Below are 14,929 nucleotides of genomic sequence, written 5' to 3'. Positions count from 1 at the left end.
CTTTATAGGCTTTGTTAGAAAATTATTATTTATACCTTCTGCAGTCACGGTAAGTTCTTAGAACATACAGTATAGTAGAAAAGGTGACTTATTTCCATCTTTGGGCCATATTGGGGTGCAAACTGGGTTTTGATAATGAGACTCATGAATCTTTAACTCTTTGGAAAAATTCTACTTTAAAAATAGGTGGTAAAATCTTTTATTAGAAAGTATCGGTGAAGCCAGGATAGCGACTTTAAATAAATTCTTATGTAATGATTATTTTAAGGATTTTTCCTGACTTCAAAGTGAATTGGGTATTCCAAGCTCACAATAGTGGCAGTATTTTCAACTTAAACACATTTAATGGCTCATTTTGTCCAGAAACATTGGCCGCCTCAAGGGCACCTGTGATGTTTTCCTATTTGATGGAATCCATGACAGAAGTTAAAGCCTCAACATATCATTATCAAAAGTTCAAGGATATTGTTAAAGCAGATACTACTGGAATATATCAAACATGGACTAAATAACTGGAATCTCCAATATTGCCCCATCAATAGCTTCATGTTCTTAAAAAATGTTTAAATGGTATTGATAGATTTGAGATTTTGTTGTTGTTGTTCAGTCATTAAGTCATGTCTAACTCTTCGTGACTCCATGAACCATATTGCGCCAGGCCTTCCTGTCCTTCACTGCCTCCCTGAGTGCTCAGTTTCATGCTCATTGCTTCAGTGATGCTATCTAACCATCTCATCCTCTACTATCCTCTTCTCCTTTTGCCTTCAATCTTTCCCAGCATCAGGGTCTTTTCCAAAGAGTCCTCTCTTCGCATTAGGTGACCAAAGTATCTGAGCTTGAGCTTCATTATCAATCCTTCCAATGAGCAATCAGGGTTGATTTCCTTTAAGATTGACTAATCAAAAAATGTGTTTAGAGTGTGCTGGACTCCCCAAAGGATGTACTCTAAAGGATGGACATCAGATTTTTTCTGTTGGAGATGTTAAAAAATTGAGAGTTATTGACCCATATGATATGGTCCTGTGAATCTTTGACACTTTTTGGGGAATTGTATTTTAATGTATATAAGTAGTTTTATGGGAAATCTTTAAATGTTAAAGATATTAATGTGATCTTCAGTTACATACCAAAGCTCTGGAATACCTGTCTATGAGGAATTATGGTTGAACCATGCATGATGGTGGCTAAAGTGATCCCACTGAGAAACTGGAAAAGTGATATTATTCCAGATAGTAAAGACTGGCTTTGGAAATGTGTAACTTATCTATCCTGGAAAAGCCAATATTTTGTACTAATCAAAGGATGAAAAATATGTCCTTCTTTGGCATAGATTTTATGATATTTTACAATAATATTTTCTATCTAATTATAATGTAGTATTATATGGTATTTTTTGTAAGCTAGTGACTATAAATTTAATATATAAGGTAGGTTTCTTCTGGTTTTATTTCTTTTTTGATTTCTTTTTATTTTATGGATTGTTTAGTTTAATGTTTTTATTGTTGTATACTGTAGTAATTTTCTTATATTTTGTACTTTCTAAAAATAAAGATTGTTTTAAAAAAATAAAGAACAATGCTATCTAGCTGATATTATTCACATGAACAGAATGACAAAAAGATTGAACTACATCTATGTAAATTAGGTGCTATCCAAATATTATGTAATGAGTAATTTTAAGTCCCAACACCTACCTAAGAAAGAATCGATTTAACAGAATAAAGCTACTGATTTGTGTTCCCATTAACCCCCTGCTTCCAGGTGTGGTATGTTAGTCTGTAACAAATACTAACAATGTGTTGTGATGCTTTAAAGAGAAAATGGCTTCATCAGATTCTCTCCTGAGCAAAATAAGATTCCCATTTACCTGGAAATCAGCCCACCCATTGAACTCAATGGGACTTTATTCTGAGCAGTCATATTTAGAATTGTGCTAAATTAATGTTTAGGATGTCCACAAATTTGTGTTGTGTAAAATGGTTTTAGAGGCTGCTTGAGAAATAAAAGAGCCCATAAGCATACATATGTGCCACACTTAGTTTTTTAAAGGCTAATCTATTAACTAAATAAAATAAACATGCTTTTTCAGATCAAGTCACTGCGATGAAGTTAATGACCAAGAGCGCGCGCGCGCGCGCACACACACGCAGACAGACACGCAGACACACACATACCTTCCAGTGATGAACTGACTCCTGGACGGCGTGCACATTGGTTGGACATAATAATTCTCTAGCTTAACTCCCTCTGCGGCCAGTTTATCCAGGGTGGGCGTCCTGATCTCTGAGCCATGGTAACCAACGTCTCTGAAGCCCTGGTCGTCCGCCAGAATGAAGATGAGGTGCGGCTGGAAAGAGGAAGGTCGTGTCTCGAAGTCTTCTTCCAACTTGGCTGCCCCGTCCGGTTTCCCGGGGTCTTCTACCGTTTCCCGCGCTAGGTAGCCTTGAGTGAGGAGGCTGAGCACGGAGAAGCCGGCCAGCAACCCCCCGACTCGCATCTTCCCTCGGCAGAGCCGAGTTAAACGCTGCACGTCCCTTCTGCGTCTCTAGGACAGAAGGTTCCTGCGGTGGGAGGAGAAGTTAGGACTCAAGAAGTCTTCCCAAAGAGGAGGTGGTGGAGTGAAGGAGAGCCCATGGCAAACGGTTCCCGGGAGTGTCCACGGTGGCACGGGAGAGGAGGCGTCGGGGTGGTCCCGGCGATCTTAAACCATGCCCGACTCGCCCGGCAGCTTCCAGCCACCAACACTGACCGCTCCCCGATTCATCCTAAGCTAGGAAACGCAGCAACGGAGCTCTCGCCTGCCAGCAGCTGGCAAACTGGAAGCATCTGCCGCTGCCCCACCGCTGACAGGACAGGCTCGGGGAAAACTTCCGCGCGCACCCCCTGAGATTGTTTGGTCGACTTCCCGAATTTCTTCCGCCAAAAGAATCTCCTCCACCAAAATTGCGTTTCTCTCAAGAGAGGGAAGGAGCAACCCGCGAGGTCATCGCTCGCCTCTTGCCGCCTGAGCGCCGGCGAACAACTCCCGCTTCCTTTCCTTTCCTTTCCCTCCCGCCTCCCTTTCTCCCGCCCATCGCTGGCGAGAAAAGCCAAACAAAACGCCCGCCTGCCTTCGTCGGTCCAGGCGCGTGCACGCCCTCCGTTCCCTGCTGGAATTGACGGAGGAGAAAAGTGCTGGCTTAGCAAATGGTTCTTGGGAGGACTTTCAAAATGTAGTAGCACCCGGGCAATCCAAAAATAATTCTTTTTTTTTAATTAAAAAAAAAACTAGATACAACAACTCAAACAGTTAAAACTAGAATCAAATTAGAAACAGAAATTAATGTAGTGTTTCCCATTTACTGCAACAAAAATGTGTAAAGGGTGCAGGAGGTCTTTTTGAAGCCTTGAAAAAATACTGTATTATAAATAGTTGGAGGAGGAATTATGCAGGAATGTTGTTGCCTATTTTTCTGTTGCCTTGGGTTTTTCCAAGCATAAGGGTCTTCTCCAGCATCCCTTGCTTTCTTCTTAGGTGTTCAAATTATTAGCAATCCAGTGAGCAGTATACTTTAACATTATCAAGTACTGAATTGCATTTTCATCTTATGGTCCAAGGAATTCACAACATTTTTCCAACATCAAAATTCACAGGCAAACACTTTTCCTGGTTCTCCCTTTTTTATGGTCCAGCCTTCCATGGTCTCATCTGTACTTCTTAAAAAAGAGAGAAGTCAGATACGTGTCAGATAGGTGTCAGACACACTCCAGTTTACATGAACTTCCCTACTGGTTTCATAGGGATGTTAAACACCATGGCAGAGTTCATATAACATGCCAAAAGCTAAATGTAAAGTAAACATGGCTTTATTAACATGCCAACCAGAAATGAAAGAGATAAATTAGAACCCTGTACAGCCTCTTAATATAATCCCAAGACTAGAAAAATAACTTTCCTGGGTCACCTAACGAAGCAAGCATTCGATAGGAACCGAACCATTTGCACAGCTAAACTAGTTTGGCTAGGATTTGTTGTTTTGTATGTTGTGTGAACTTAGCTAATGTGTTCGGTTTGTGGTGCAATCTGCTGTACAAATCCAGGGAGATGGGTTAATTAAATAAAGTAAGGTAAAAAATAACCAAGTTTAATATGATGTGTGGATGCAGCCAATACCTCTAATTCTTAACTCTGAAGGAAGCTGTTTGGAGGAAGGATTTTTGGCATGTATAGTTTGTAATGGAGGGGTGAGAATAGTTACATCTGTTGAGATTCTGCCTTTGGCTCAGCAGTAAATTATGCAAGAGCTCAATCCTTTGCATCTGTCTTTCCTGTAGTAGGAATGTCAGAAAACCAAATGTGCATTGAAAAAAGTGTTGCAATTAATCATTTAAATTTGTGGTGATGGGGCCATGAGGGAGCAAAACTGTAACAAGCATTTAAAATGGTACAGAGAAAAATGAAGCTGTATCATTTTCACTTTTTCACTTAAAATGAAGCTGTATCATTTTCACTTTAAGTGAAAAAGTGAAAATGAGGAATGCTGAAATGGCATACGAGTCAGAGATAAATAGGGAACAAACCTGGAAATACTTTGTTAACAATCTTGCTTGCTCTCTCTCTCTCTCTTTCTCTCTTCCTCACCTCCCCCTTTGCAATAAACACAATAAAGAATTCTCAAATATCAAAAGTAACCATATATTCATTAATAAGTGATCATAGGTATTCAACAAATGGCTTCCATGTCTATTTACTTTTCTATTGTTAACATCAAGTTGCTTTTATTTGCTACAGATGATAAAATGATACGAATAATAACATCATGAAGGATTTTTAGCAGTAAGAATTGATCATACTAAAGATAGGATATAACCTATAAGCACATTGGTTCAGTTTCTCATAAAACTGAGTTTTATGTTCCTCATAAGTTTCTCATAAAACTTTTCTTCTTTTTTATTATTGTGAGCTGCCCAGAGTCACCCATTGGGGGAGATGGGCGGCATACAAATTTGAAAATAAATAAATAAATCTATCAGTGATATCAATATTAAATCATGCATCTTTTCCAGTCATACTCTCAGAAGAGGAAAGGCTGATTGTGTGGGGTTCGAGCTCTCCTTATATAGAATAGTAATTCCGTATCTTTGTGTTATGGGAATGTATTTGAAGGAATCAATAAACACAGAAATGAGGAGGGGTAAGTGGGTGTATGACCCTCCAGAGATGTAACAAGGCTGATGGCAAGTGATGCTGGCTCTGGACAACCTTGGATTTTTTACTGATTATCCAGAAGAACAGATAACCCCCAAGATAGCTCCCACTCTTCTCTTAAAACTGTCTTATATATCTATCTTCCAACTCTACAAAAATGGGAGAAATTACAATGCTACAGTAGACAATCAAGGCAATCAAAGATTCTGCCTATATAGTAGAAATTATAGATAGCAATACTTACATAAAAGTAGACAAAGTAGAATTTCCAGTATACAGTGATTACAGCGAGATTGTCTATAGTGTGGAAAATAGTAAAGTAGAATGACGGTTGCTGCACAAGATGAAGTTATGATATACGTTGACTTATCTTCCCTGGACTTGTAAGTGGGTAGCATTCTTACAAGTTTACCTTCATACCATTTATTTATTCTTATTCTTTTCTTTTAGTGCTTTTGATTTTTTGTTACCATAAGATGATAGGATGGCAACTGTGGCTGTCTTTTGCAGCAAAACCAACACAAATGTTTGTTTGTTAGATTTATACTTCTCCTTTTATTCAGGGTAACCCAAGGCAACATCAGCTTAAAAAATAACAAATTTGCTGTCCCATAAACTTTCTTGGATCACAGACAAGTTAATCAATTGCATGTAGAATTGTCTTGAGAGACAAATATGTATTTGAGAGAGAGAGTTGGTGGGAGAGAAGAAAAGAGAGGAAGGAATAGTGAGAGGAAAGATCAGAGACAGAAATATAGAATTTTTGAAACAAGTGAGTATAAATTGCTGTTTTGTGAATGGTATCACTCATTTACCTCTTAAACTGATCTGAATCACCACTGATGTTCTTTCTTCCTTCTTTTCATAGATATGCAGGTGGTTTTACAATACTTTTCACAGTTATTGCTACTTTAATATTAATTCTTTTCAGTATTATTTGCTTTTAAATAAACATGTACATATTGCTGGTACTGCACATATGTCTCCAATTTTAAAAGACATGGTCATTATTCATATTTTCCTATCACTGTTTCCCATTTCCAAACATACAGTCTATTTTCTTTTCATACTCAGTTTGCTTTTCTTTAGTCTACTTTGTACTTGTTAATGGTGCCATGTGTCTTGAAAAGTGATTTTAGCACCCTTTTGTAGAAACAGTATTGCAAAAATACTGTTTTCAGTGCTTCAGATACTGGAAAATGTGAATACAAAGTATTTCTTTTCAACCACAGGCCAGCTTGCTTTACTGCCACCATGGTACCATAGACGAATATGCCTGGACAATATGTAACTTTAAAATAATGCCAACCGAGTTTCATTTAAATGTATGCATAAAACAATTGTTGTTGTTGTTGTTGTTGTTGTTGTTGTTGTTGTTGTTGTAGTATTACAGTTCTCTTAATGTAATTTTGAAATCATTTTATTTCAACTTCAGTAAAAGTTCATCACTTCTGTTTTTAACAGAACTCTACTTGCTCTGGTGGAGTTTCCTTGTTTAGCTCTCTTTACCCACTTCCAAAGCAAATGTTTACTTCCTTCAAAATCACTCTGCATTTTCTCTACCTCTTTTAATTTTAAGAGTTGGTAACAGGGTATGAGGACTCCTGCCTTGGGTAGGGGGTTGGGCTAAAAGATCTCCAAGGTCCCTTCCAACCCTATGATTCTATGATTCCATGAATTCCTTGCTCTCTTTAATGACATTATTTGCAACAACCTTTCTCTATACACACTATACAATGTCTTTTTCTCATTGTCATTTTTTGCAGCAATCATTCTCTTGTATGCATTTTTCTAATCTGCAGATCCTTTCACTTCATCATTCCTTCCAACATCTTTTTACATATTTCCCATTATCATAATTCCACACACTTCTGTGGCACTCTGTAACATAATTTGGCACTCTCTTCCCAGCAGCTTCCAAAATATTTCTTTATGGCCACTTTCCATTCCTTCTTTTGTATAACTTTTTCACAGAGGATGTACTTTTTCTTCCTACAGATATTCTGTTTTCACTCTAGCTTTTTTATCTCTTTCCTTTTCATCCATGTCTATTTTTCCCCTAGATCCACTCTTGACATTACCAAGAAACAGTCTGTCTCACATTCAGAACCTCTCAGCACCCTTGTATGCTTCACTACTACTCTCAATTTTACAGTATACATTTTAGTGCTGTATCAAGATACTCATCATGGGATTCTGAGACAAGAAAAATGTTGGTAAGGGCTGGTACTTTTAATTGTTTATGAAGTCCAGTGGAGCTTTTTATAATGAGATCACCATCATAACTTTGAATGGTCATTAACAAATGGTCATAAGTTGAGGACTACCTGTAGTATATTTGAATTTGATATATGAAAATTAAACAGACTTTACTTACACCAATGCTTATATACCATTTTAATATCTCAGTTAAGCTTTACAAATAATAATTAAAACATTTACTTCTATGTATATTTCTGTCACACATAAATATTTTAGTGTTAGTCCACTGAAATATTCCTGATTTAGTCATGGCAATCAAATTTTATGCCACAGTAGCACAGCAGTAGAAAAATGCAAATGTGTACATTCATACAAAATAAAACAAGATTACTTGAGATTCAGATGAAAGACAGTTTGAGGTGTAACAGATTTAGTGATACATTTCTCATTACTTTCTGCTAGCAGCAATTTAATACTAACAGAAATATAGACAGGCACGATTTCATACCTAGCACTTTTCTTATCCTGTCTAATAGTCTTGGGTGTATGCCATGCAAATCATATCAAAAGCTTTGCAACAACTTGGTTGCCATTTCTCATTATATCATAAATCCTAGATTTAACAGACTAATGGAAGGATTGTCTATTAAAGCTGAAGGTCTGTTAAATTGTGGGTTTACCCTAACTCCAACAACAACAATAACAAGTGTGCCAGAGCTGGTAATTAGGACAAGGCTGGTGTGTATCTTCCTCTCTCCTCTTCCCTACAGTAGGTCCCAGCAGGGCATATTCCACTGATGTACCCACGCCTATCCTCATCTTCCCAGTGCCTCTCCCCTGAATTCCTGAATCCCTGATGTCCCAGTGCAACATATTTGACAAGCCTCCTGCTTCTTGATGTTCCAAGAGCCTTCTCTTCCCTGCTTTTCCTGCTTCTCATTAGCTCCTGCTGCCCGTGTCCCAGCATGTCATATCCTTGTTAAGCAGATTTTGTCTGCTAAATACAAGTTAGCAATGTGATAATATCTTTGATACCAGGATAAATAAGCCACAGTTAATATATCATATTAAAAAAACAAGCCAAAGCTTGTTTAATAAATACTAGTTTATTAAATAAACTGAGCATATCTCATAAAGCTGAAAGAGACCAATTAGGTCCTAGAGTCTAAACCTCTGCTCAGGGCAGGAATTTAAATTAAAGCATCTCTGAAAAATGTCTATCATATTCTCAATCTAACATAGGCAATAAAAGATATCCCATTGTTTCCCCAGCAGCATCCTTTCTCAAAAGGCTTTTACCTTCCTGTAATTTGATCATGATTTAGCATCATGAACACATGCTATGGCCTTCCTTTGTATGATACTCCTTCAGCTACTTCAAGAGTGCTATCATATCTCCCTTCCATTGTCTTTTCTCAGGCTAAACCCACCCTTTTTCCTCTGTCTCTCTTTGTACTCCACAAAATATCTTTTTTGCTCTTTGCACCTGCCCCTGTTTGTCTGTATCCTCTTAAAGTGTGATATCCATAAATGCTTGAGATGGGGTCTGCTCAATACAGAATAAAGTGGAATTATTGCAGAGACTTATAAACTATATTTATATTGATGCAATCTAACACTGTATTTGCATTTTTTGCAGCTACAGTACCTGTTGATTCATACTGAGTATGCAATCAACCATTTCAACATCCTTTCACATGTGCCATTACCATCCCCACCCCATATTTGTGAATTTGATTTCTGTGAAGAGTTTTGGATTTTCATCCAATGATTTCCAGCCTATAGTATTTCTCTATCCTATGCACTGAATTTTGTTTTATTCTACAGTATTAACTATCCCACATAATCTCTTATCTGTAGATTTTATAAGGATTACCTGTACCTCTTCCTACAAGTCATTAATACAAATGTTGGGGAAACTTTTAGACTGGCACCTGGGATATGCAGGTTCAAGTTCACTCTTATCTGTGGTAGCTCACTGGGTAAATTTGGACCAATCACTCTCTCAGCCCTTTCTCTGTCACAGAGCTATTGTGGAGAAAATAAGAGAGGCACTATGTACACCTTCTTGAGCTCTTGAACAAAAGGAAGGATACAAATGTAACAAATAAATAAAATAAACCCCATTTAAAAATACAACAATAAAAACAAATAGCTTGCCATCAACTAAACATTTTTTTATGCCAATAGAAGGAAAACACATGAAATCTACATGATGGAACCAGAAGCTCAATAATTACCAGAGAACACAGAGATCTGGAGGAAAAAGATCTTGAAAAAAAGATCTTGAAAAAAGAAAAGGCTGAAATAGAATGCTAAGCTTAGTAAAATTATTATGAGCCCCCATGGTAGATTTCTCTTAAAAGACTTCTTGATTTTCAGTCATAATTCAATGAAGTTTCTAACTCAACGAAATTAATTTTTGCAGCAATAATACTTAGTGACTCTCATTCTGGAATTAAGAAAGACTGAAAATATAGAAAGTACTAGGGAGATTTTTCTCGCTCTGTTTCCTGATAACTTTTTTTTAGGTCACTGCTCACTATTTTATTTCAATTTTGCTTTATAAAGTAACAGGAATTGGACCTTAGTAAGAAGTACATTCCCAGCTGGATACTATGCTTTCTGCCAAACCATTGTTGCAGAGCAGTGCGAATAAAAACTGATGATTCATGGGAGTGAATCCTTTTGCTGTAATTGCTGAAGCTGATAATTAATACATGGACGAGATACTGATGAATGACTAGGTCCCATTATTTTAGTATAACTGTACATTGTACTTTAGTATAATCTCCTATGCAAATGTATAGTCACTAGGCCAGATGTGATACATGTTTTCATAGGAGGCATGAATCTGGAGAAATACAATGAAGATGTGCTGGATTTGCCTCTATATCTCAAAAACGGAAATCAACATTTAGATTTTTCTATATTTAATTATACAATATTTATTTTATTACTGAGCCTTCAGTTCAATGTATATTTTCTAACAACTGGATTATACTCTTAGTCTATTTATTATATTTCACTTTTTAGCAAACACTGATTTCCAAAGAGACATTTAATTATGAATTAGAAAAAGATACAGTGTATTGATCTCATATTCCAGGTTCCAGGGTCCTCTATCCAGAGGTAAGGGGCAAAGCATTTTAAAGTTATCAGGGAAAAACCCTAGGGTCTGAAATCATGTAACCTCAGTTTTTCATCCAGTCTTCACAAAGCCATTTCCCCACCCCAAAATAACAGCAACTGTTAAAGAGCAACTAAGGAAGCTAACAAAGAATATAAAGGAGATTGAATTTCTCTTATGCTCCTTATAAATTGAATTCTGGATACAGGGGCTAATTGATGATAAAGTTATCAATCCACTGAAGACTTGCTGACAAAATGGTTTCCCTTCCCCCACAATATATTCAACAAGTGGAAACATAATTGTCTTATCTTGTAATGAACAAGAATTATGATATCTACCACTTTGCCTCAAGAAAGGCAATAGCATTTATAAAGGCTGTGTTGACATGATCTGAGCTATAAATGATGACTTCTGCTGTTTTAAATCAAATGGGATCTCGGATTTCAGTTTATGAGGAAACAATAAGTGAAAATATAGACTTGGCCTGGTCTACACATGGAACACAATGAAGTGGAAATGATATTGATTCACTCATTTGCATTCTTATCCTATTAAAAAAAGTTCCCCAAATGACTAACAATTTGTATAACACATTAAAGCCACATATAAATGCAGACATCATTTACTTTAAATCAACTCTGTGCTTCCCTGTGCAAAAAAAAAAGTAAAAAGCACATCTCTGTGTTTGATTTAGAAAACATAATAAATATATCCCCCTCCCCAGCAGTTCATGAAAGGATTCTTGTGACTCTTTGGTTTGTCATTTAATTTGTCCAAGATGTCAACCCAGAGTCCTCAGTCAAGGCACAAATGACCAGGCTCAAATTATCCTACTTTGCGCACATTATGCAAATAAGCAGCTCTCTGGAAAAGGCTCTAATGCTGGGAAAGGTGGAAGAAAAGAAAGGAAGAGGATGACCAGCAGCAAGGTGGATGAACTTAGTTACAGAGGTGTTGGGAGACTTGAAAGACCAGGTTAGGGATAGATTGTCTTGGAGAAAATCTATTTATGTGGTTGTTAGGAGTGGAAAACAACTTAATGGCACATAATCAATCAGTCAATCAATCAATTGTCCAAGATGAATCCAGAATAAATATAGAATTAATGTTGTTTATATCAATAAGAGAGATTGATGTATTTAAAAGCGTGCTTTTTAAACACTGATTGTTACATTAATAAAGATTACATTTTTGCAAAGTGATAGAAGGCAGTGGATCAGTACTGGCAAATGCATATCAAAGACAGAGTAGAGGCAATAAAATGTATGATTGATTTAAAATTTAAAATGTATGGATTATGTTTAAATTAAGATGGATGACTTTGAGGATGTGAACCATTTGGGGATTTTTTTCTTTTTCCAAGAAACCTACTGAATGCTTTCTGGGTCCTTCATCTTAGGTTTACAAGGAAGTGTTATATTTTGTTACAGTGTGGCCTTTTCTATAAATTACCTTGTTTAACATCTTTCCCTATAACTATATGAAGTTAAAGAGTTCATGTGCTAAACACTTGAACTACTCAGCTTGTAATTAAATAGTTTTAGACTCACAAAAACAACAAGAAATTGAGTTAAATTCTCAGCAATAATATAAATAGTCCAGCTAAAGTAATGTGACAGTTAGCTTCTGAATGAGTCAATAGAAGTACTTACAAGAAGTAACTTACATCATTGCTTTACATCAGTTTTACCTGTCAGGGTTCTTTCCAGAAATCCTGCAAACTGAAAAGTTTGGTGTGAGCAGAAATCTGTAACTTAAAAAAAAAAAAAAAAATTCTAATAGAATATATCTATCAGGACTACCAGATTTGGGCTGTAAAAATCCTGATGACTCATAGATGACTGCAAATAATTATTCTTTTTTCTATCTCTTTGTTGACATCTAGCGGGATTCTACAGATTTTTGCAGCCCAAATCTGGTAGTCTTAATAATTACAATTTTACCTGGGTGGAACAAAGAAACAGCAAGAAAGATCACATGTGGCAGTTACAAACAAACAATTTAATTATTGATTGATTGGTTATGTGCCATCACTGTCGACTCTTAGTGACCACATAGATATTTTCTTCATGTTGATCTGTCCCTAGCCTGGTCTTTCAGGCTTACCAACGGTGCATTCATCACCACTGTAACTGAATCTATCCGTCTTGTTTCTGGTCATCCTCTTCCTCTCTTTTTTTCTACCTTTCCCAGCATTAGAGCTTTCTCCAAAGAGCTAGGTCTTCACATAATGTATCCTGTTGAGCAGAGTACAGCACTGCTCCCAGAAACCCTTTGCTCAGGGAAAAAATACACACCAGCATGATAGGTTTGCAAACTGCAATGTCCATATCTTGTTCTCCAAAAAAGCTCAGCCAGAAAATATATACTATCTGGTTGTTTATTGATGAAAAATGCAAAACATAAAATACAAGTTGTATACAAAATATAGCAAAAACACTTCTCATATATTCAGCATCCAAGACTTATCCACAAACATAAAGTTTCTAGCCAAAAACTCTTAGAGAAGAGGTACACTACTTGGTTATTTGTTATAACTACATAACCTATAACACCTACATACCTACATAGTGGCTAACGCTAACAACTGCAGGGCTGAGCATAAAATGCTCCAGTTATATTGTCACTCTATACCCACTAACTAGCATACACGCGCCAATAGGTGGCAGTAAATAGCAGTATATGTGCACAACACACAAGTCACAAGTTACACTAACAATAACAAATTTGTCACATGACTCATATAGCCATAATATTGCTGTACAGATAACGGGATGAACTTCTTTCCCATGAGAAAATCCTGACATATCCAAAGTTGGATAATTTCAGCTTGTTGTGCCTTGAATGAGAACTCGCAGTTGATTTGTTCAATGAACCATTGGTTTGTTTTCTTGGCTGCCCATGGAGTTTTCAGGAGCCTTCTTCAACACCAAAGTTCTAAGGCATCAATATTCTTCCTATCTTTTTCTTCAAAGTCCAACTTTTGCTTCCATAGAATGTCATAGGGAATACCACTACCCTACCAACTGCTAGTCTGTGGAATATTTCTTGACTGCTTGTTCCTTTACTGTTGATGGTTGATCCTAAAAAATAGAAGCTATCCACAATTTCAATATCTTTGTTGTCAGTTCTAAGGCTGGTTGTTCTACCTGTCATTAGTTTGGTCTTTTTTATATTTAGTTTTAGTCCCATTTTCTCACTGTGCTCCTTGACTTTTATTACTAGAGTTTACAGATCCTTTGCATTTTTTGCTATCAGGTTAGTGTCATCATCATAACACAGATTATTAGTGTTTCTTCCTCCAATTTTAAAACCATGCTAATTACTGATTACCCCATAGTTACAGTATACAACTTCTTATCTCTTGCTTTTTAGGCAGAATTGGAAAAATAACTATAAGAATTAATTGTAAGAATTGTAAAATTTTCTAAAGAACATATTTGAATCCTAAATCTATAATGAATGGTAGGCATGGAGCAACCAAGGCTGTAAAAAAAATCAAATAGGAATGTAAAGTTTCTGGTTTCAGTCCAGGTATCTTATGTTAGAAGACTCACTGAAATCAGTGAAACCTCTGTTCTTCATGATAAAGAAATCCCACTGTCTTCAGTGGGCCAGCTCTGAGCATGAATAAATCTCTACTCCATCTCCTATTTGTAAAATGATACAAAGATTAAGCACTTTTTATAAATTAGAGGGTTGGAAGTAGGCAGGGAAAGAGCCATTTAGTGAACTGAAAGAACAGAAATAAAAGCAATTAGTTCCTGATTATTGGTTTGTAAGAACTAATTATACAGAAGCAGGCTTGCTTGCTTTATCTGTATGCACATGTTGTTCTGTTTGCTAAGGGAACATTAATTACAGTAGCATATTTTCTCTCACTAAGAGAGTCTAAACCTCCCTTTATCTGGAAGTGGTGATCAGAAAGAGAAACTAATGCAATTTGCAGATGATAATCTTGGGAAAATAGTGATCATTCTTGCCTTTTTGTACTTTCATTGCTGAAATCCTGAACCTACTACTAGAATTAAAAATTGCTTAAAGACAGCAGATAAGCATAGGAAAACCCTGCCCAAGAGAGAGTTTCTTTAATCTCTTCCTTCTTCACTGTAGTCCAAGTGTCCTAGAAGCAACTCTTGAAGTAACCATTCACTGATGTACTGAGCTGAAATATGGCAGCTGTGAATTTTCAGCTTGAAATTGGGAAGAGCATCCAAATTATAGAGATTGCATGAAAAAAAAAAAAGCAAATGCCTATTGATAATGACACAGTGTTGTTGCTCCCCGCCCCCGCCCCCCCGTGTTACTAAGGCAGCAGCTGCAAAGGTAGTCAGCAGGGCACTGGGTATAGACCTATCATCCTTGCAGGGCCACTCTTCACTGTCCTGAGGGCCACAGAAAATGAA

At 36.7% G+C, this 14,929-nt stretch overlaps 1 protein-coding gene across 1 annotated transcript in view; it reads right to left on the bottom strand.

Annotated features, from left to right (window-relative positions):
• ARSJ (arylsulfatase family member J) overlaps positions 1 to 3,001 on the bottom strand; it is a 42,456-nt gene extending 39,455 nt beyond the window's left edge. The window contains exon 1 of the mRNA XM_088132926.1: positions 2,175 to 3,001. Coding sequence (XP_087989052.1) covers positions 2,175 to 2,497 — 323 coding nt within the window. The 5' untranslated portion in view covers positions 2,498 to 3,001. The remainder of the gene's footprint in view (positions 1 to 2,174) is intronic.
• Between the last annotated feature and the right edge of the window lie 11,928 nt (positions 3,002 to 14,929).

The sequence above is a fragment of the Python bivittatus genome, unplaced genomic scaffold (genome assembly GCF_059951505.1).
Source record: "Python bivittatus isolate LINGU-HERP-01145 unplaced genomic scaffold, Pbiv_v1 ctg000070_np1212, whole genome shotgun sequence".
In the NCBI taxonomy this organism is placed as follows: domain Eukaryota; kingdom Metazoa; phylum Chordata; class Lepidosauria; order Squamata; family Pythonidae; genus Python; species Python bivittatus.
Note: the sequence above shows the minus strand (reverse complement) of the source record. Positions and strands in the feature narration are given on the sequence as shown.